The 22245-nt window shown below is 33.5% G+C and overlaps 1 protein-coding gene across 1 annotated transcript in view; it reads left to right on the top strand.

Moving 5' to 3' along the window:
* The window catches only part of LOC134229018 (titin homolog), a 43817-nt gene extending 21944 nt beyond the window's left edge, over positions 1-21873 (top strand). The window contains exons 11-31 of the mRNA XM_062710729.1: positions 1428-1559; positions 3204-3344; positions 3668-3778; positions 3999-4064; positions 5111-5245; positions 5880-6866; positions 7986-8110; positions 8559-8630; positions 9410-9512; positions 10104-10310; positions 10900-11198; positions 11340-11454; positions 12746-12820; positions 15123-15194; positions 16316-16551; positions 17339-17494; positions 18753-18767; positions 19022-19042; positions 20687-20895; positions 21266-21438; positions 21857-21873. Of these exons, the coding sequence (XP_062566713.1) occupies positions 1428-1559; positions 3204-3344; positions 3668-3778; positions 3999-4064; positions 5111-5245; positions 5880-6866; positions 7986-8110; positions 8559-8630; positions 9410-9512; positions 10104-10310; positions 10900-11198; positions 11340-11454; positions 12746-12820; positions 15123-15194; positions 16316-16551; positions 17339-17494; positions 18753-18767; positions 19022-19042; positions 20687-20895; positions 21266-21438; positions 21857-21873 (3467 nt within the window). The remainder of the gene's footprint in view (positions 1-1427; positions 1560-3203; positions 3345-3667; positions 3779-3998; positions 4065-5110; positions 5246-5879; positions 6867-7985; positions 8111-8558; positions 8631-9409; positions 9513-10103; positions 10311-10899; positions 11199-11339; positions 11455-12745; positions 12821-15122; positions 15195-16315; positions 16552-17338; positions 17495-18752; positions 18768-19021; positions 19043-20686; positions 20896-21265; positions 21439-21856) is intronic.
* The last annotated feature ends 372 nt before the right edge of the window (positions 21874-22245 follow it).

The raw sequence follows: 22245 nt of genomic DNA, 5'->3' as shown, positions 1-22245 counted from the left end.
GTCTTCATCAGCTTGTGTCTGTAGACATTATTGTCTGTTTTGTTTTCATTGTCTTCATCAGCTTGTGTCTTTAGACATCATTGTCTGTGCGTCTTCATTACCTTCACCAGCTTGTGTCTGTAGACATCATTGTCTGTGTTTTGTCTTCAATGCCTTCACCAGTTTGTGTCTTTAGACATCATTGTCTGTTGTTTTGTCTTCAATGCCTTCACCAGCTTGTGTCTGTAGACATCATTGTCTTCAATGCCTTCATTGTGTTTTGTCTTCAATGCCTTCACTAGCTTGTGTCTGTAGACATCATTATCTGTGTTTTGTCTTCAATGCCTTCACCAACTTGTGTCTGTAGACATCATTGTGTTTTGTCTTCATTGCCTTCACCAGCTTGTGTCTGTAGACATCATTGTCTGTGTTTTGTCTTCAATGCCTTCACCAGCTTGTGTCTGTAGACATCATTGTCTATGTTTTGTCTTCAATGCCTTCACCAGCTTGTGTCTGTAGACATCATTGTGTTTTGTCTTCAATGCCTTCACTAGCTTGTGTCTGTAGACATCATTATCTGTGTTTTGTCTTCAATGCCTTCACCAGCTTGTGTCTGTAGACATCATTGTCTATGTTTTGTCTTCAATGCCTTCACCAGCTTGTGTCTGTAGACATCATTGTCTATGTTTTGTCTTCAATGCCTTCACCAGCCAGTGTCTGTAGACATCATTGTTTGTGTTTTGTCTTCAATGCCTTCACTAGCTTGTGTCTGTAGACATCATTATCTGTGTTTTGTCTTCAATGCCTTCACCAGCTTGTGTCTGTAGACATCATTGTTTGTGTTTTGTCTTCAATGCCTTCACCAGCCAGTGTCTGTAGACATCATTGTCTGTGTTTTGTCTTCATTGCCTTCACCAACTTGTGTATGAACATATCATAGTCTGTGCTTTGTCTTCATTGTCTTCACAAGCTTATTCATACATCATATGTCTTATACCTTTTTTGTGTGCCTGTGTGTGATGCATTATTTTTACTTTTCGTGTTCAAGGTGTTATGGTGTTCATTCATATATTCATTTGTATGTTTGTGGTATTGTGTTATTGTGTGTTATCTGTATATGTCTTTGGTATAGTAGCATTCATTTTTTTTATGTTCATATGTAATGACTATTCCTAATAAGCACAGCTCTGAAAGTGGTAATAGTCACCATGACATAGCTATATCAGTGTCCTTAATTATGCAAATTTTATATAATCTCCTGCTGCTTATCATCCATATACGCACCAGAAATAGACACATTTTCTATTAATAATAATTATTAACAGCATATGCATGTTTTTGTCTTAATTGTGTTCATCAATCCATCTGACATTAATTTGAAATCTCAAACAATTTTTTCCAGGAATTCTTTTTTGTGATATTAGAAATATAACCATTTCATTTTGCAGGTGAAGTATCTTCACATGCCAAGGGTTCAAACGAGAGTGTTGGCACTGGTGTCCAGTCACTGAAGGAAAGTAAACTCAACCGAACACACTGGAAAGGAAGTCAGACTAGTGTCAAAAGCTCCAAGAAAGGATGTAAGTTATTGGTCAATTATAGGAAAACTTTATTAGGCCAAGCTTAAAAAATTCTTTGTTTGCAGTTGCCGACCTATAATTTTTAGAGTGGGTCGGTAGGTAGGTATGATTTTTTTTTTTTACAGATTTTAGTTATAAAGTTTTTGTTGGATTACAAACCATAGATTTTCAAAGGGTTATTTATGTAAATAAAAGTCAACTTATTTTATGCCACTTATCGACAGAAACTAAAATTTAGCAAATTAAAAATTCAACAAGTTTCAACATCCTTAAAATTTGAAACTTCCAAAAAAAATTCTCAAATAATGGCTGAAAAAAAGTTTGGGTCGGGTGCATTTTTAGTGGGACGGTCGGCAACTGCAAACAAACCATTTTTTATTTTAGGCCTTACTGTAGATTCCTAAATTTATAAGAGGAATTTATTCTCATTGTTATTTCGGAAAAAGCATTGCTAAAATTGCTCAAATTTATTTTTGTACATGAAACTCTAAATCATTGTCCAGCCACCTATTCATTATACTTTTGTATTTTGTTATAGATCTATGATTTGTTTCTTGAAATGATGTTTGAAAAAAGGAATCTACAGTATTTATTTCAGATTGTGCAATTTATTTCATGATTGTGTTTACATGTATGTTAATTTTTATAATGAGTAATCAAAATGGTATTTCAGCACAAACACAGGATAAACTACAAAGCGATGAATTGTCAAGTACAAACACTAGTTCTCTGGAAATAGCTTGTAAAACAATAGAAAGGTTAAGCAGGCTTCATAATTACAATCAAACACCCTCGAGTTCTCAGTCGCATGAGAGTTCTACTCAAACACTGCCTTCACGAAGAAGTAGCATTCAGAGCAGCTTCTGGGAAACGGAATGTAAAAGTTTGATTAGAGATCAAGTGTAGATTTGATTAGAGAGTAGAACACAAAAAATTGATTATTTTCTTTAATTTGTTTATTTACACACTTCGAATTAAGTTTTAGTTTTTTTTTCCTTCTTTCTTTATTGTTTTTGTGTTGTGGTATTAGATTTATTGATTAAGACAGTTTTATTGAAATGATAGCAGCACATAGTGGGGATAATGAAAGTAGGAGTTCTGTACATCAAGGTATTGTTACTGAAAGGATACTGGGAAAAAGTAATAAGCATTAATTTTACAGACTCTCAATTGGGATAAAGGGTCATAAAAAATAATACAGTTTATAAACTACACATACCTAGAATTAATGGTGGCAGGAAAAATATACATCATTTAAATCAAAATTTAATTTGTTAATAAACTGCAGAAATTTTTTGATCAAGTAGTTTGTATGTGATTTGCAGTGATGATTTGTGTTAGTGGTGTAAAATCAACTAACTTTGTAATATAATATTTACTGAAGATGTTAATTTATCTAAAGGAGAGGTTATACTTGTGTAATCCTGATGTAAAAAGTGAAAATAAGGAATTGTAAAAGTTTCTTTCAGAAGCTTTTTTTCCAGATTTTAAAAGTAGTTTCCAGCTATTATCAGATTAAACATACTAATATGTGACTGAAAATTTAATTTAATTAGTATTTTGAATTTTTATGTCAAAATTTTGCTTTGCATTGTTCTGTTGTTTTTGTTATAAAGCTCTATCACCTGTTTGTTTGTGATATAGCTGGCAGTATAGATGATGGTTCTGTGAAGGGAAGTGTTATCATGGGACCAGAAGGGGAGATAATTAATGTTGGAGGAACAATCAAACCACACCTTAGGGATATTGACATGGTTCATGATGCCAACAAAGTCTTTGGAAAAGGTAATCTCAGTGAAATGTATTTTTAAATTTGGATATCTCATGAACTTTTCATTTTTCCTCCTTATCAAGTGTTCACAACAAATGCTTTTGTATTGTATTAAAAGTGACTCAAGTTTCCATAAGTCATTTTAAATTGAAGGTGGATAATGGTGTATGTATATAAGGCTTCAATTTTATATTCAGTAAATTTACATTTTTTTTTTTTAATTTATTGCAAAAATTAGTCTTCAAATGTAATGAATTAAGCTTATAACTAGACAACTGTTCATCCCTGGCACTTTGTTATAAACATTTGACTGTAATTCTGATCCTGATTATTTCAGATCTGATGAGTGACGAGTCGGATGTAGATGACCAGCCAGATGAATGGAAAAAACACAGAACACTTCCACCTGGTGCACGCGATCAGATGAAAAATTTTGCTAACAAACGAGGTACTTTGTTTTACATGCAGTAAATTTTAATATTGACCCAAAATTCAATGTTGAATTTTTATTTTTTTTAGAAATCACCTCGAAGAATTAAGCAAATGTGCTTGATGCCACTCAAGTTAAATCAATAAATATATCTAGAATATTTCAAGTATCTAAGCAATTACTTTACTAAGTTTTTGTATTTTTATTCCGATTGTGATTGATTTATCCTCGTAAATAGCGACACCTTCAAACCTCTCCGTGACGGAGTCCGTTCCTCGTCAGGCTCATCACGTTGATTTCAGCAGTGAGTGGTAGTGTAGTCTCATAGCATGGCCAGTGCTTGGCAGTTTTTATGTAGCGTCTCTACAAATATATATAAATCTTCTCTTTGTGTATAATCTTCTTTGCTGCATGAAAGATTTGAATGCTGCATGAATGTTTCTTATTTTTCTGCTCTGAGATTTGATGATTGATTTTTGCTTCATTTCCTAGAATTGATTTGAGATAGAAAAGCTTTAATCTGTGGTTGATTAAATTATAATGAAAATAGATTCTAGTTTGGAGACTTGAGTTATTGAAATAATGCAGGTTTACAGAGTAAAAGCATGCTATAAGCATGCTATGCTATGGGAAAAAAAATTGAAAAGATATTCCAAACTTTCAGTGCTAGTACATGTATATTCTGAGTTTAATCCTTTCCTACCTTAAGGCAATGTACTTTTTACTGGATAGGGACAAATCTCCTTTGTATAAAGATTCAAAAAAAGATAAGAATATGTTCAAGAAGGGGTAGGCAAATTTGGGGTTCTATGAGGGTAGCTGGAATCACATAAAGTGGGGGAGGGGAGGCACTAGACTTGAAATGCCAAGCTGTTTAAAGAGTTATTTGCAGACCATATTTTTAGTGGATATTTGCCGCATGACGAAGTAAAAAAGTTTGTTTTAATATTATTTGTAATGAAGGTTAGACATCATATATAATTTTAGCTTTGTAGCATATTTAAATATTTTTTCTCTAAACTTGTTTTCTTTCTGTACATGTATACTGATTGCTTTGTATAGACTATATCTACATTCTTTTTTTCATATTCTATTTCAGTAGAGTTTTTTCTTCCATGTACAGTGTATATTCAATTGTGTTTCTTGATTTCATACAAAATGAGGATATGATTTTAAAATATCTGTAATATGTATCTCAACTAGAAATTTTAAACTTTTGTTGCTTTATCATGATAATTGTTTATTAAATTAAGTTGCTCTTTTTTTTTAAGTGTGTGTACCTATAATTATTTATTTGGATTGATTCCTTTGTTTGTTTGCCTGATTGTTGATATTTTTGTGACTCTGTAGAGATAGACTACACCAGCGGGGACATAGACGCTACCCTCTCCATCAGTTCCTGGAGTTATGCCCCCCGAGACCAGGACCCCGAATTAAATGACCTCCGAAAAACCAGTAGCTTACAGAGTCTTCCCAACCTAGAAGGTAGAGGGTATAACCCTGGGGTGGCTAGCCACTCTGTGGAATGGCTAACCCTAGGGTGGCCTGCCAAACAATAGAATGGCACCGATTTCTCTTCAGTTCTAGCACATCTTTACTCAGAAAGTCTTGCCTGGTATTCTACAGTAACTAAATTCTCTTCAGTAACCAAATTCTTTGGACTTTTCTTAATCACTCTTTGCTCATTCTTTGAGATATCTATTTTGCACATTCTCTTTGTGTATTTTGAAAATTTCTTTACTTTTCCTTAATTTCTTTTACACTTTTCTCAATCACTCTTTACTCAGCTTATGAGTAAAATCTAGTTTGCACCTTCTAACCATTTCTGTATTTCTTTCTCTTATACATTTATTTATAATATTGAACTGACAATCAGTTGGTGAGTTGTCATTTTAAAGATTGTTGGAATGCTGTACTATTATAAACTTATGAATCTTGTGTATTGGTTCATTGCTTAAACTTGCTATCAATTCTATAATCTATCATATAGCTATGAATTAGACTCTATATTGCATTAATTCTAGGTAATGGCTCAATGTATCCTTCTCATAGAAACATATCCAAAATACTTGTATACTCCTTAAATGACAGAATCCTCACTTCATATACTTTATTTCAGTTCAATTCTTAAAAGATTTAACCATTCTAAGTCGAGCAACTGAGAAAACAGAACCAATAGACCGACAAAATACTCAAGATGTGGACACCACTGAAGATTCCAACAATGTTAACGCCAGTTCTGGCGGCCCCATGACGGACGGCATCAGCTCCCTCCAGACCCCCTTCACACAGTCTGTGACCCCCGGAGGCAGGATCACCAGCATCCTAGACACGCCCATGGGTCCTCAAGAGGACACGGTTATTGAGGAGTCAGAACGAGAATCTCCTGAGCAGATATCCGAGAAAGATGAGGAGGAGAATGGAATGGAAGGGACCCTCAAGTCGAGGACAAGTGAGGAGTCAAGGAAGTCCCCCAGCAGGAAGGGCTCTGTTATGTCCAAGTCCTCCACTGTTGACCCAGAGATGAATAAGTCTGTGAGTGGGAGTCTGCCAAAGTCCCGGGCTCCCAGTGTGGATCTGTACACCAGAACGATCATTAATAGCAGAAATCGCAGGAGGTACAGTTTGGATCTTGGAGGTAAAAGTCGGGGTATGTTGATTGAGGCTGATAAGAGTCTTAATAGAGCAGCCAGTGTGGATCTGTCCAAGGATTTACAGTTGTCTTTGGAGGATTTAAAGAATAAGGTGGCTCTGAAGAGTAAGGAGGATGAGCAGAGTGAGGAAGGGGGTAAATCTAGGGCTCCCAGTGTCAGCGAGGAGAGAAGGGGGTCTGTGAAGTCACGTCTCACCTCCAGGGAGTCCATCCTCAGAAGTATGTCCAAACAGTCACTCAATCAGGAGGAAATCTTGTTTGAGGGTCCATCGGAAAGTGAAATTTTGGAGGTGGCTTCCGAGAAGAAGTCGACCATAACAGGTGATGAAGAGTCTGTGTTAGCGGTGGAGGGCCAGGGAATTCCTCCCGGTCCTTCATCTCCCTCTGTTGAACAACCCATTTCCAAACCCGAATCTCCCAAACAATCAGAAGACACTGCAACCCTCCGTTCAGGTATAACAGGCCTGGCAGGCATTCCTTAACATTTTATTACAACTTAATCCACAACTGAGATCACCAGTTAGAGTTGTAGAGACTCAAATTTTTTTTTTAACAGTCAGTTTTTTGATCCCCCTCACAAAAGTTTTGGATCCTCACAAGAAGTTCACCTACGTTATGATTTTCTGATTTTAGACTCCTCCCAACAACTTCCCTTTCACTTCAATATTAACCAATTTTCAATGTTTACTCATTTCTCACTTTTTCACTTACCGGTAATCTATTAATATAATTAATGTTTTTTTTTAATTTTCAGGTTAGAATGATTTAGATTTAAATGTAGTTAAGATATCGAATATTATGATTTCTTAGATATTTAAGAACACAAGATGTAAATCTTAGAATGATGTCACATTATAATTATTTTTTATTGACTAGGTGAAAATCACTGCATGTGTTTGCTGTTTTAGATGGTGTTGTTCACATTCACATTGAAACTAATTGTTTATTTTGTTCTATTTCATTTAAATTTTTTTCTTGTTTAATCATATAATAATGTGTTAAAATATTTAGAATAATCAAAACAGGTTGATATATATTTTATTTTAAATGATATACCGTATAATACCTATTAACCGCCCCTGTCCCTATAAGCGCCCCCTTAGGTCTTTTTTAATTGTCAGGAAATAAGGCCCCCCTGTACAGTAATTCAAACCATCTAGAATCGTATCAAAAATTTGAAGAAAGTGAAAATGAAACTTGTCTATTAACCAATTTTTCTGTGGAAAATGAATAATGTAGCATAATTTGGGTGGATTATCTTCACTGAAAATAAAGTCAGACATTATTTTAGTGGTTCCTTGTATTTATGTTTTTTTCAAAAGATTTTTTGAAGTTAAAATATGACTTTAAATATCATAAAGAGAATACCAAAATAACCCCCCTTTTTGCAATTTTCTAAGCGCCCGGGGCGGTTAATAGGGATTATACGGTATTTGAAACTGTGTATTATACCATAATTTTCTGAATATCAATAATATTTCATGGTATGATGATCATGCATATTTTCAATAATGACTGTAAAATTTTATTTTCTTAAAAGTTTTAACTCATGTAATCATGAAATTTTGACAGATTCTGCAAGATCCAAAGTTTCAGAAAAGGAGATTGTGGATGCCTTGGCAAATCATGCCCAGCAGATTGCTTCGAGCGTGCTCAGTCGCAGTACATCTGGAAAAGACCTTGAGGATGATGTTAGGGTAAGGGGAGAGAAGTCACTGCTAAGATTCTATGGAGGGCAATGATGCACAGTGTTCATGTTGTGAACTTTACTTTGAGCTTCAAAGTTAAAATGTTACTTTTAATCTATAATGTAAAAATATTGAATTTATTATCAATAACCTTTAAAAAATTCATTGAGTTAATTCAGTAAATGTAAATATTGAAAAGATTTGCATTAAAGTCATCAGTATATTGAAGAATAGCTAAGAAACTGTTGGATTATTTATGAGATTGAAATTTTATTTTGCATTTACAAAATGCTTCGAGTTCTGATATATGCTTTTTGTCAGCTCTATTAACTGTTTTGTTCTATATCTCATCTCTGGTTTTAAACTTGCTTCAAATCTGATTCAAATGCCTCTGACACTGCCAAATATTTTCCTCTGAATATGCATGATATGCAAACTAACCTCTGACCTCTTCTAGCGGGCGGCTAAGCTCTGGATGGACACCCACCCCCCACGAGATATTTCTAGAAGTCACTCGGTTCAGGACAAGGTATTTACACACTGGTTCACTGGTAGAATCTATTTATGTTAGGTTTGTCTGGGTTAAAAAATTATTTCTGAAATTTTGTCTTTGTTTACATTATCGTAAGTAACACAGTACTTTCATTGTTTGATACCTTATGGCGGTCTCATCTTTTTCTCATCACCCAGTGATGAGTAAAAGTTGGTATCTAACAATGCAGTACATGTACCTGTAAAAATAAGTGTTTCTCAATAATATGGCAGTTATTACTGGTAAAAATAGTTGGCACATGGTATTTTGGATTGAAGTTGTTTAATTTATTTTCTTTTTCAATTTTTTACCAAGTTACTTAATAAAATTTTCTTATTTTTATGCACATTTCTTTAAAATCTATTCATATTTACAAATCAGAATTATCCACATGGTAATATTTTCTAATTTATATTTTAAATATTCTTTAATGATATATTCTTACATATATATTTGTTTATCTTTATATATTTGTATGTAACAAATAAGATGAATGCTTCAGTTTGTGTGTAAAAGAAAGAACTGTAAAATAAATTAATTACTAAACTAACAGAAAAAAATACATTTAATTTTTACTAATGTGAAATAATGTGTTGATCTCAAACTAAATTCATTACATGCTTATAACCTAAAAAAATATTTGTATGGCCTTGAAATTTGTACTCTAAAAAAATCAGTGCAATTAATAACACCTGAGATATTTGATAATTAAATGATGGGTAATGTGGACACTACAATCCTGAGAAATATAATGCTAAATGCTTATTTGTTTGTAGTCCATTGTACAAGAGATAATGGCAGGACAGGAGAAGAGAAAGAGTGCAGGACCCACAGCAGGAGAATACAAGGAACTGATCAAGGCCAACCTCAAGACAGCCAGTAAGTATCTATCTCAGTGACAAAACAGAACAGATGCTGTGGTAAATTGACTGTGTGTAAGATACTGTAAACTAATTTTTATTCGCTGTGAGAAATTTTCGCGAAGTTCGCGAGAGCCCCGTCATTGGGAATATCTCTCGCCGCGAACCGTCCTTAATGTGTATGTGTCTATAAACAACAGATCCAAAAGGCTTGATCGCAAAATTAATCGTCGCTAACTAGTTTATCACGGTAAATCGCGAAATAAAGTTGTCGCGAATAAAAGTTGGTTTACAGTATCTGAAACACAAAATGTAAGCGAGGAGAGGAAAGATGGCTGAAGAGTATTGGAGTATAAATACAGTCGAGCCAATAATCTGGAGGCTTCACCCTCTGGACAAAATCTGTTAGGAACAAAATTAACATTTATATCTCGTATATTTAATTTTTTTCAGTACTCCAGGCACTTCACAAGCTCTATGATTTGTTTCGAAAACTCAAATGTCTAGATTTATTAGATTTGACAGCTTAATATTGTTACAAACCTTCATTCTCATTGAACAGACCACATGTTCTTTTATACACTGTAATTTTCTCGGTTTGTTCCTGTAGTGTCCAGTGCTAGTGGTGAAAATGTTCCGGCCGATACAGAGGTCAGTCCAGAACTGATAGACACACTGGCCAAGGAGGATGTGGCTGCCGAGGACTTAGAGATCGTACAGGACGACGACGGAAAAAGTCTCATCCGCACCAAAAGTCAGGTCTCCATGGCAATGGGCGGAGTCAAGGAAGGTCATATCTATGTACCAGTGGCTAAAAGTAAGCTAGTGTCTAGGTATCTGCTGCAGATGTCATGGAAAATTTTAATAAAAAAATAAAAGTGGGGCGTTTTTATGATAATTCTATAACAACAAAAAATCAACATCAAATACTTTCAATTTACTAAAGCTTATTATAAACAAGTATAATTTCAATTCTTTAAAAAGTTAAATTTTGTATAAATATCCTCACATTGCTATTCATCAATATACATAGGTATAGATATTGATAACAAACTTTTCCTTTGATGTACAGTACTTTCAAAACCTTGATATTTGTTGCACACTATAGTTATAACTTGGCTAACATTAGGATAACCTTTCTATTAGGAAATAAACTGCTAGTACTTATAATAACTCTGGTATATGGTACAATTTGAACATCTTTTAGTTAACAAGCCATCATTTCAACTGATTCAAAATTCATGAATAAAATTCAATGTTGTAATACTGTCTGCTAGTGAAGCTAGATAATAGTCTTTTGTGTAATTATAGTGTAATATATATATAGCAAGCTTTTAACCTGGTGATGGTATCCGCTTGGGTGTTGCGGTTGCTTGGTAACACTGCTTAACCCTGTTGCTTTGCAGACGGGCAGAAGGCTCCTTCTACTAGCATTCCTGTGGATCGGCAATCTAACGCTGATATAGGGGAACTGGCTGTCATTCACTATTCTGGGGACAAAGACTTGGTAAAGGCCGAATCTGAGAAAAGCCCCTCAGAGAAGGGCAGTAAAACCAAGTCCCAGCCCCCCTCAACTCTCGGGGAATCTATTGTAGAGGAGGAGCCGTTTCCCGATGATACCTCAGAACGAAAGTCCCACGTGTCATTCAAGGATGAAGAAGAAATTGAGGATGAGTTTCAGAAAGCTGTTAAGGAGGCAGAACAGGTTTGTAGTGTTGGGATGAGGTCACATAGACAAAAAACAATCCCTTACAAATATTTACGGGGTGGATAAAATTTTTTTCTCCTAAGATATTGTAAACAATTGTCTTTTGAGTGGATGAATAAAGTTTTTTGATACATTCAGAAGTCTGACAAGCAGAGCATGAAGAGTGGGAAGACCGAGTCAGATGGTAAAAAGAGTAAGGTGTCAACAGAGAAGTCCACATCTCCAGTCAAGAAGAAGGAGGAATTTGTTGTGGGTAAGTTATAATTTTTTTTAAAAAAACGTTATTATGTCATTCAATTTCTCATTCAGTATATTTAACAAGGAAAAGTTAATGATTAGGTCTATAGAAAATGAATTTATTGAAATGTATAATAATAATTGACCTCATGCATCCTCCGGGGCACCCAAGAAGATGATTAATTAAGTATGGTAATGATAAGTCAACATCATAATTCTGTTGATAAAGTTAAAAATTTTAACCCATAAAGTTGTTAAATATATTATTTTTTCATTCTTACTTAGGTAAAATGTTTATTTAATTATATCATATGTACAGTCATAAAATGTTTAGTTTATTTAGTACATTTTTGTATATCTCGATTAAAATTGGGGCCGTTCATCATAAAAAAGGTACCTTTTTTCCCAAAAGAAAGGTGTAAATTTCCCAATTTCCATCCAGAGTTAAATATTAATTAAAAAATAAAAGTCCATCAAACCTAATCGCAAAAAAAAAAAACCCAAACAAAACACATTTGCAAATGAAAGTGAAACTGTACTACTATTTTATTAGTTCGCGCCAAATGCATTCGTAAACTGGTATACAACTATGAGTGCAGAGTATCTTGTTATGTAGTTTTGACAAAAACCAGCATTTTGGTTTCAAAAATAGACATTTCATTTAAACATTAGTAAGCTGCACCTAAAACATACCCGCGCTTCGGCATGTTCAGTCTCGCGCTGTATTGGTAAGCAAAGTTGCCTATGTGATCGAGGAAATTGTGTGACTAGCGACTGTCACGCAGTAAGACATATAACCACAATATCAACACTCAAAGATATATATAATGTACTTTCATAAATAGCCTACATACCCATGTTTGTGCTGTTTAACTGTTTATTCAAACCAGAGTTAGCATTGATGATAAAATGCTAGAAAAGCAAAATTTGAGGATTTTTTTTAAAAATGAATTTGTGTTATCCAACTTTTCCCAAAATGACGATAATTTTCCCAATTTGAACGGCCCCGGCCCCAGTCCCCAAAAGTGGTGTGAGAGCCCTGAGTCTATTAACTTAAAACACAGGTTTTACAGCTTCTTTGCCAATGAATTTTGTATTTAATAACTTGAAATATTCATTATATGAAAAATTGCCATAAATGCTATTTTTATGAATGCATCAAATAGTCTGTGACCTATATTTGCAGTACATGTATTGTGGAAAAGTTGTAATAATTACATGCATGTATAGTATTTCATCACTATTAAACTAGCATCTCATTATTTTTACATGCATTTATTCACAATTTTGATGTAAATACTCCTCAGGCAAGGTAGATACAAAGGATGATATTAAGGCCCTGTACGGTCAGCCTGAAGCCCCGCCCAAGGAGCCATCAATGGGTGAGAGAAGATTGGGACTAACCCTTCACTATGTAACGTCTCGCTGCCACTTAACCCATTAAATTCATCATGTCTAGGTCTAAGCTTAACCCTGCTTCAATGATTATACTGTATTGTAAATTGTCATGAGCATGTAGACTAAAAACAATTGTTTTTATTGCAGGAATTTTAACCACTTTCCCCTGTACAATAGGAGATTTTTAATTTAATTTTCATGTCTAATTGTCTCTTGTTCTAAATCATGCTTGTCTGGTGAAGGATTCATGTCATGCATTTTACATACCATTATTAATTAATTGACTAATTATGATTTTGATGTTTCTTGCTGAATTGTACAACTTTCCAGAATAAGCTTCCATCATTCCTCATTGTTAGAAGCCAAAGGTTGGTCTCACTTCTCTTGCATAAGAGAAGAGACGTAAAAACTGGCTATGGGTTTCTTCTTATGCATTCCTCTATCCCATTCTAAAATAATAACATCTTACAAATGTGATTTACTTATAGAAAGATCAAGTTATGTTGTGTTTTAGTAAATTCATTGATACATTTATAAAAGTACTTACTGTGTAAGTTTGCATGTACTTGCTATAGGGGTTAAGAAAGCCAGTCCTGTCAAAGAGTCGCCTCCCTTACCTTCCCCTCCCAAAAGTGCTGGTGAGAGCGTGTGATGTGCACTGATATCACAAACAGACCAAATCTGTCTGCATTTAATCACATAATTCTAAAAAGAATAACATATATATTTAAGGTGCACACAAGAAATTTTTTTATGGATAATATTCATTAGAGTATATTCACTTCACTGTGTATAAAGACCATAAATATAAAGGGCCACTTTCTTGATCACTTTAATATTGATTCACAATAACATAATGATAATTATTTTTTGCACATGCAGTAAAATTGAACATTTTTTTAAATAATTTCCTAGAATTCATGGTGATAACATCAAAGAAAAGACAAGAACTTGACCCAAATCCAGACAATAAGGGAGATAACTCCTCCATTTTAAAACCCTCATTACCAATGCTAGAAAGTTTAAGTGAGAACAACTTATTTCAATTATCAAAAAGGGTCATAAGGTACCTAGCACTCACAGAGTATGATTTTTCTGGATGGAGTTGATGCATATTGTAAAATATTTGAGGTGAACCCTGTGCATTCCTAAGGGGAATATAGGTGTATACTTTTAAACAGTCTTGCTATATTCATGGGGTGATATTGGAGCAGAGTACTTGTAGAACTAGATAGGGGATAATGCACATCTTAGAGTGGCTGGTTTTGAGGAACACTTGTGCTATTTGTTTGCTTTGCAGTCAAAAAGTCACTGGAACTGGTCAATAACGTTTAAAGATTTAAAGAAAAACTGAGTTCTGAGTATTTTCTAAATATCTGTATCAAAAGTTCACTAAGAATGATGGGATCTTTCTGATACTTGAAGGAAAAAAATCAGTTGAGGAAGAACCAAAAAAACTTGTGGTTGAGCAAAAAAGCATCAAATCTGCAAGTACGGCCAAGAGCAGTACCACTGGTACTAAAACTGCGACGTCAGTTAAATCGGAGGAAATGGGTGAGAAATCAACACCAGGCAGGTCACATGACTACACAATTTGAGTGTGAGAGCAGGAATGGTTGTACACAGGAATTCTCAGTCACTGAAACAGCAAGACACTTAGCTTTTGAACAGTTAGGGACTTGTCACATGCATCTAGTTTTAAAAAGTTTAGAATAAGGAAGAATTTTAAGTTTTTGAAGAAAATTCACACATACACAATTTGATTCACTTTTTGGAGTTTGGACAGGTTTTTTTCCCATTCAAACACTCTTTGCAGCTTTAATCACTAATAATAGTTTTGCTTTCAGGTTCAGTGCCTACAACAATAGAAATAATTTTAATGCTTATTTGAATTTTGTAAATTCTCTTTTAGCTCAAATCCAGCAGGATTTCCAGAATGAGATAAAAAATCTTATGGGCAAACAGCCAACCCAAAAAGATGTGAAGGGTAAATTGTTCCCTCTATAACTGAACCACCCCACAGTTTACTGGATGTAACACCCCACCAAGTGACTCTCTAACAAACTGATTTAACAAACTCAGTTCTCTGCTAATACTTTGTTTCTCTTTGTATTTTTTGCAGGTGTCACTCAGCAACATTTCCCAATTAAATTCTTCAGTCAAAAGATGACGTAAAACAAAAGGCTATTTTTTGTGTGTTAACTTTTGCTAAGATGCCTGTTTTGTTGAGAGGCTAGTTAATTCATAGATCAGTGTGGTAATTAGCCAGATCTTTTTATGTTACAGGGAGAGTTGAATACAAAGATGAATTAAAACATCTGTATAATAATCAGGCTAGAAAGCCTGAAAAACCCAAGGGTGAGACTCAGCTCAGAGCGTCCATATTTTAATTTTGCATTTAGAGATTTTTGAATTTTTAGATACTACATGTATTGCTTTATACTCTATATACCAGTATACATTTTTTTTTTACTACCTATATTTTAGGGATGGCAATCCTTGTACATGTAAGGGGTGATACTTGAAAACTGTTTTACAGAGCATATTTAATATACAATGTACAGATATAAGCCATTAAATGAAGTCAATTCATAGATACCTCAACTTCAATAAAAAGCATATGTTAAAAGCATAGAGTGTGATGTGAATTTACGTTTATGTGAAGTCAATGTAAATGTATTCATTGATTGATAAATTAAAGGGCTACATGTGTTATATCATTTTTTTTTTTAAAAGACACACAAAAAAATTCTCAGACCATAGAAGTTGGCCATAATCAACATAGACCATACAAGAAATAAGTTCAGTTTGACCAATAAGTTGGTTCTAAACCAGGAGAAAATTGCCATTCCTACTAAATTTTTTTACTCAGCCTCTTGTATATATACTTTACTGCAAAAAATGAATTTGATTTCTTTTACTTTATTGAAATAATATATAGCCCTCTGACTTTGTATATTTATACACAACAGAATATTCCTTAAGCACTGTGTTTTGATCTTTTTCCACCCTTTGTTTCAATTAATAATACATGTATTTATTTAATAACTTCTTTTCTTTGGTCCTGTTGTTTGAATTTACTTTTACCCTTTCTTTTGTATCAGATGACATCTTATAAATTAATGACCTTTATATGTACTCCAGTGCATTCTCTTATTTTCAACTCTTTCCTGTCTGTTCTGCTTACATGTGTTACCATTTTGTTTTACAGAAAATTGTTCTTTATTATTTATTGCATATATGCATTTTTTGCATCTTTCTCTGCAAATTATCTTAAATAATTGTCCTTTTGAAATATACTATGAATGATTTTATTTTTTACCTAAAAATTGCAAATGTTACATGCACTTAAATTTTTCCATTAAAAAATGTTTCTTAAATATTCTTTAATAAAAACAGTTGTAACTCTAACATTTCATTCAGTAAGCTTGAAATAAGCCACAAATTGTTAATAACTGACTATTTATCAACTTTTAAAGGTGGCAAGACCAAAAAAAAGGTTCCTTCCCCAACAAAAAAGCCTGCAGTCAGCAAGGAGGCTAAACCGAAGGCCAAAGGTAAAGCCAAGGCCAAAAAGAAGGAGGAATCGCCCGAACCAAAACCAGCCGAGCCAGAACCAGTGCAACCAGAACCTGAACCTAAACCACCCACACCGAAACCTCCCACACCACCCCCACCAAAGGAGGAGCCACCCTCAGATCCGGAGACTGACAGAGTAAGAGTCAGATACAGTGTAACTGGTTTACAGTAAATACTGGTATAACAGATACCTTAATAAATAAGAAAATTGTCATGTTTCCGTATTAACTTCCTTAGGAACTACAAAACAGAGTTCTATTGATAAAGTAACTTTTGCCATATTCCAGAAGTTCAGAATGTCCTTAGCTTTGTTTGATATAATTTAAAAATGTGCTTGAGAAATTTAAAGTAAAATGTAAAGATCCATTACAGTGGTGGGTATATTGTTTTGCAGAGAAAATCTATTGCTTCCAGCATAAATGTTAACCTTAAGAAAGTCAAATCAAAGGTATAAAGAGTGATACATCACAGGTCACTTGTTGACTAATGAACCTATTCTTTTTCAGTGACATCTATGTTTCACTGTAATCATTTTGCAGTGCCCTTTTTTATAGAGATGACATTAAGACATTCATATTAATGTACCACTTTCTTTTCATACAATTTCATGGTCACGTTCAGTTCACTGGAAAGACCACAAAAATGTCAAAGATTTCTTTAAGTCTAATATACATAGATCATTTTGAATTAATGATGTCATAAACTTCACTATTCATTAAAAGTGAGATTTTCTCACTTTTTCACAACTAATAGATTAAAACTATGCTTGTGTTTACACAGACTATTTTTTTTTCTAAAAGCGATACAAATGCAAAATGGGGAAAACATTGGTTTATTTAATAACAAGCAAGACTTCTTCCAAGAGTTTCCTACAAAATCAATAAAAGAAAGAAAAAAATGATGATTTTAATCATACCTTGTAGGAGTCTGTGTCAGACTTGAAGAGTGAGGAAAGCTTTGAGTTCCACATTGTCAGGGATTCCCCCTCACCCAGTCCACCCCCTCCCAAGGCCCCCTCAATCCCGTCTGTGGAGGAGGAGCCAGAAACAGAGGAAGAGGAACCCATAGAGGATGAGGATGTAAGTTATCTTCCCTTGTACATGTACATAGTCACCTTAAATGTTGTCAGTTTTGGAAATTTAATATTGGTGATGGGTAGATTTTGGTGAATTGGTAATGGATGATTTTATTTTAGACAATCTTAGAAAAATAGAATACATAAAAATCTTGGTAATTCTACAATATTTAGTAGATGAATTCCATATGAATTATGTATCAATGTCATATTCAATGACAATGAGCAAGTGAAGTTCTTTGTTTGAATCAGATTTTACATTTGTCAGAAAAGGATAAATTTAGTAAATTATCTTTTCACATATTATGAGGTGCAAATATAAGGTTTATTTTTCATTTGAACTTGAAGGCATCTAAACAGGTAACGAATGCTTGATAACTCTGTCACAACAATGTCAATATCTGCACCCTTCATGTCTTCTTAACTAGTCTTCAATTATAGGAGATTCCCAATCAAAAACAGAACTCATTAACAGTGAAACAATCATAATAAACACATTTCATGATATATATATTTTTCATGATTAATAATCATTAAAATTTTAATGTAATATTCTCATAAAAGGTACCTGAAACTGAGTTAACACCGATTTTTTTTTTTTTTCAACAAATCTATTTATCTTGCAGTCAGCCTCTATATTTTGGCTTTTCCTGCAATAAACTACTGAATAACTATTACCTACAGTAAAATCCTTAACAGTGTGAATTTGGTTTGCTATAAAAGTGTTACTTATTTAAACAAATAATGATATTCCTATTCCTAAATTTTAGCATTATTATTTGTCAAAATATTCCAGGCATAACCATGCTAAATTAGATCCAGCATTCATTTAGATACCTCCAAATTAATAGATTCCTTTCTTATCTGAGGAAAAATACTGTATTGGTTTACAGCTCAATCAAGAATTAAAATTAACAATTATGACTGATCAATAATGAAGACAAGTAATCAAAACCAGATTCTTTGCCTACTTGTTGCTTTATTTTGCACATTCTCCTTACCAATAAATTCTCATCTTAACTTCTATCCTTTGAAAATTTACTTTGAGAAGATGAAAATGTACACTTTTACAATTAGTTAATTAATTTATCATGTATAAATCTGTGTTCTATTCAATTTTCTGAACATGTATGACTGATTGATTGTTCCTTTGTATGTTTGGATTTTTTGGAATGATGTTTGTGTATTTATATCCATTTGTTTGGTTGATATCCATTACATGTTTAATATTCTCTTTTTTTCCTCTAATTCCCACCTTAAAGAAATTGGTGAAGAAGGTAAACTTAACTATTGTAACTGCACGTGATCTTAACATTGGTGGTAGTCAAAGAGCAGATCTGTTCACATATTATTTCAAAAGCATAAATAAATGTATGGGAACGTGTATTGAATAATTTCTATAAGTGATGAATTATCAATTCTTTTTCTTATTATTGATAAAATCGAGATTTTTTTTCTAAATGTTACTTTTGAAAATGAAAAACTGCAGTAGATATATACTAGCTGGTAATTGAATTTTTTGTGCTTAAAGCAAATTGTCAAGAAGACAAAGGTATTTTTGTTTAATTTGCATAGAAATTGCTTTTTTATCTTTTTAATTTTTATTAATTTTATTCTATATCATATTTTAAAAAGAAGTTTTAGCATGAAACGTGCATCTCAGTTATATCCCTTACTGCCCTACTACCACCAAATATCACCACGGTGTGAATTCTATGTCAACCAGGGTCATTTAATTGCATGTCATGTGACCAGTGAAAAAGCATGTCATGTGATCAGTAAAAAGTGTTATCATGTGATTTGTTTAAGTTAAAATCAAATGCATGTCAATGGACTTAGTTACTTTTCAAACCAACTAAAAGCATGTCATATGACAATAGTATATGTAGGATGGATCAAAGTGTATGCAATATGTCTTGACTTTAATGTATGTTTGCTATGCATGTCGTGTCAATTTTAAGTATGTACTATGATCAACATTAACACCAAGACTGACAAACTGCATGAAAGATATCTATATATCTAAAAATTATAACAAATTAAGGAAATCATTTAGTTATTTTAAGTGATCAAATGTGCTAAAAGAAAAAATATTTCTTATGACAAAGATAAAATTTTTATGAATGTAGGAAAATACAAATAAATCTCTTGTCACTTACTTAAGTTTTTGTATTGCACACTTTATCTAAAAAGATCATTAATCACACTAGGTGACAATTTTTTAAATATGTCCTGCACAGAAATTGTACAAACTCTCTGTACAAATGCACATATTTCAGTTGCTACAACCTAGCATTCTGCAATTCTTCTAGCTTGTAAATGTTATGAAAGATCTGTGTAATAACGAATTTTAATTTGAATGTTAAATTGTATATTCTCAATAAAATATGTTTAAACTAAATTGTATGTTCAGAATCTTAAGGTGTCTCTATTTTTGCTTGTGCTTTAAAAATCAATGTTTTGAAGAAAAAAAATGTTTTGTGATGTAAGTTTTGCATTAGATATTATTTTTTGATGGTAATTTTTAATATCAGGGAGGACCTAAGGTAATATATTGTGATCATAGATTTGAAAAAGTGATTTTCTAACTAAAACTATTTCACAATCACAATTGCAAATAAATAATCCAGGTAAATATGCTTTCAAAAAAATTATTGGGAGGGGGGGGGATTTGTCTTGTGGATATATACCGTAAGACTCCATGGAATTAATCCCCCCTCCTCTCCTCCTGAACTTATTTCTGGGAATCAAAACATAAAATGCACACAAATATCAAAAAGAAAGATTTCCAGAAGTTATTTTTCTTTGTATATCATAATTTCAAAAGAGAGAAATTAATCCTTAAGCATGAAAGCCCCCTCCAAAACACACACACAAACACGCATGTCACATGCAACCTTGAAGAACAAACATGTTCAGAGGTGAGGTAATAAACAAGACACAGTGTGTTTTGTCATCACTTTGATACATGATTTAACAGCAGTTAGAAATGTGCCAGTAAATCATTAACTGAAATTGGTGACTTTTGAATTATTGATCAGAATACCATTTGGTTTTTTTTTTTTTAATGAATAAAATCAACTTTAAAAAGACATATTGGAACATCTATATGCTTAATATGTTTACTGCATTTTTTAATTGAAGCATGGCTTGGAATACTTTGTCTAAAATTGCATCTCCATTTCCATTCACTTAGGACGAAGCGGCCAGATTGCGCATGATTTCCAACAGAGAGGCCAGGGCCGCCAAGCGGGCTGCTCAGGCGGAAAAACGACGACAGGAAGTAGAAAAACGCAGACGTGAAAGGGAGGATCAGCTGAGGAGAGAAAAGGAAGAATTCGAGAGACAACAGCAGCTTAAAGCCGAGCTAGAGGAGGAACGCAAGAGACAGGAGGAGCAACGAAGGTCAGCCATTTATAATTTGTGTTATACAACACTGTACATGTACTTTGAAAATTTGTTTGGTTGCCCTCTCCTGACTAATGGCTAAATATTATGGCCCAACTCACAAAAAAAACTTTTATAAACATCCAGAAAACAATTATCTTTTTATGCATTCCAGAAAATAGATTTTCAAAATTCAGCAACAATTTTCTCTGAAAAAAATCCCATCTACCTACCTATCCAAATTTTTCATCCTGAATTGTGAGAGGGCAAACAAATATTATTTAAAGTTGGCCTTATACATTTTGAATTTTTCATATGAAATTCTCAAAGGTGTGTCTTGGGAATTGAAAATTTGAAGTTATCTCTCTTTGGTTGTAATGTTTTCCAGACTTAAACGTGAGCAGGCAGATGCCGAGAGAGATGATGAAGAGAGAAAAGAAGAAGAGAGATTAAGGAGGCAGAAACTTGAGGAGGAGAAGGAAAGAAGAAGAAAGGAAGAATACCAGAGGAAACTAGAGGAAATGAAGAGGAGACAGGCAGAGGAGGAAAAGAGGCGTCATGGTTAGTAGAGTGGACAGAATCAGGATAAGTCAAGCAAATTAGATACTTTGAATAACCTTTAACTTGAATTAGGACATACAAATTGGAGTGCAACAAATTCTGAGAAGGTTACAGATGAATACATTGTACCTTGAGTATTTTAAAGATATTTTAGTGATTAGAGAGGTTTTGACACAAATGTTTGTAAATTACAGAGTCATCATTGTTAGTAAAAATTCACTGAAATTAAATGAAATTCTGTTTTTTGATTTAATGCACAATAATTTAACAGCCCAAGGCCTTCACTGTTTCCAAGTGAATGCATCTAATCTGTGCAATCAAAACTCCAATGAAATATGTAAGATAGAGAATTATGATTTTGATTAGTTATATAGAGCCTTCATATTTCATAATTTTTAAATTGCTTTGGTTTGTTCAGAGGAGATGTTGAGGTGAAATCGCAGGAAAATAAATATACCTATTTCAGAAGAGGAAGAAACAGAGGAGGATTGATATTTTAGGCAGGTTTTGACACAAGATGGCTGCCATGGAAGAGGAAGAGAGGAGGCAGTATGAGCTTCAGAAGAAACTGGAGGAAGAGGAGAGGCTGAGGAAAGAAGAAGAGGAGAGGTGAGATGTTACCACAGTGTGATAGCTAGAAGGGAATACTGTAATCCAACCGTTATTTGTAATTTTAAATTAATATTTAGGATTTTGCTGTGGTTCCTCATCGTCTGAGGGCCAGAAAACTTAAACAGCTCACTTTTGATCTTGGTCTCACTTTTTCCAAAGGAACTAATAGTGGAAAAGTCAGACTGAGATCAAAAA

This window comes from Saccostrea cucullata, unplaced genomic scaffold (genome assembly GCF_032062105.1).
Source record: "Saccostrea cucullata isolate Sc308-1 unplaced genomic scaffold, CSIRO_AGI_Scuc_v1 ctg253, whole genome shotgun sequence".
Taxonomy (NCBI): domain Eukaryota; kingdom Metazoa; phylum Mollusca; class Bivalvia; order Ostreida; family Ostreidae; genus Saccostrea; species Saccostrea cuccullata.
This window is presented reverse-complemented; position numbering and strand designations above follow the sequence as displayed.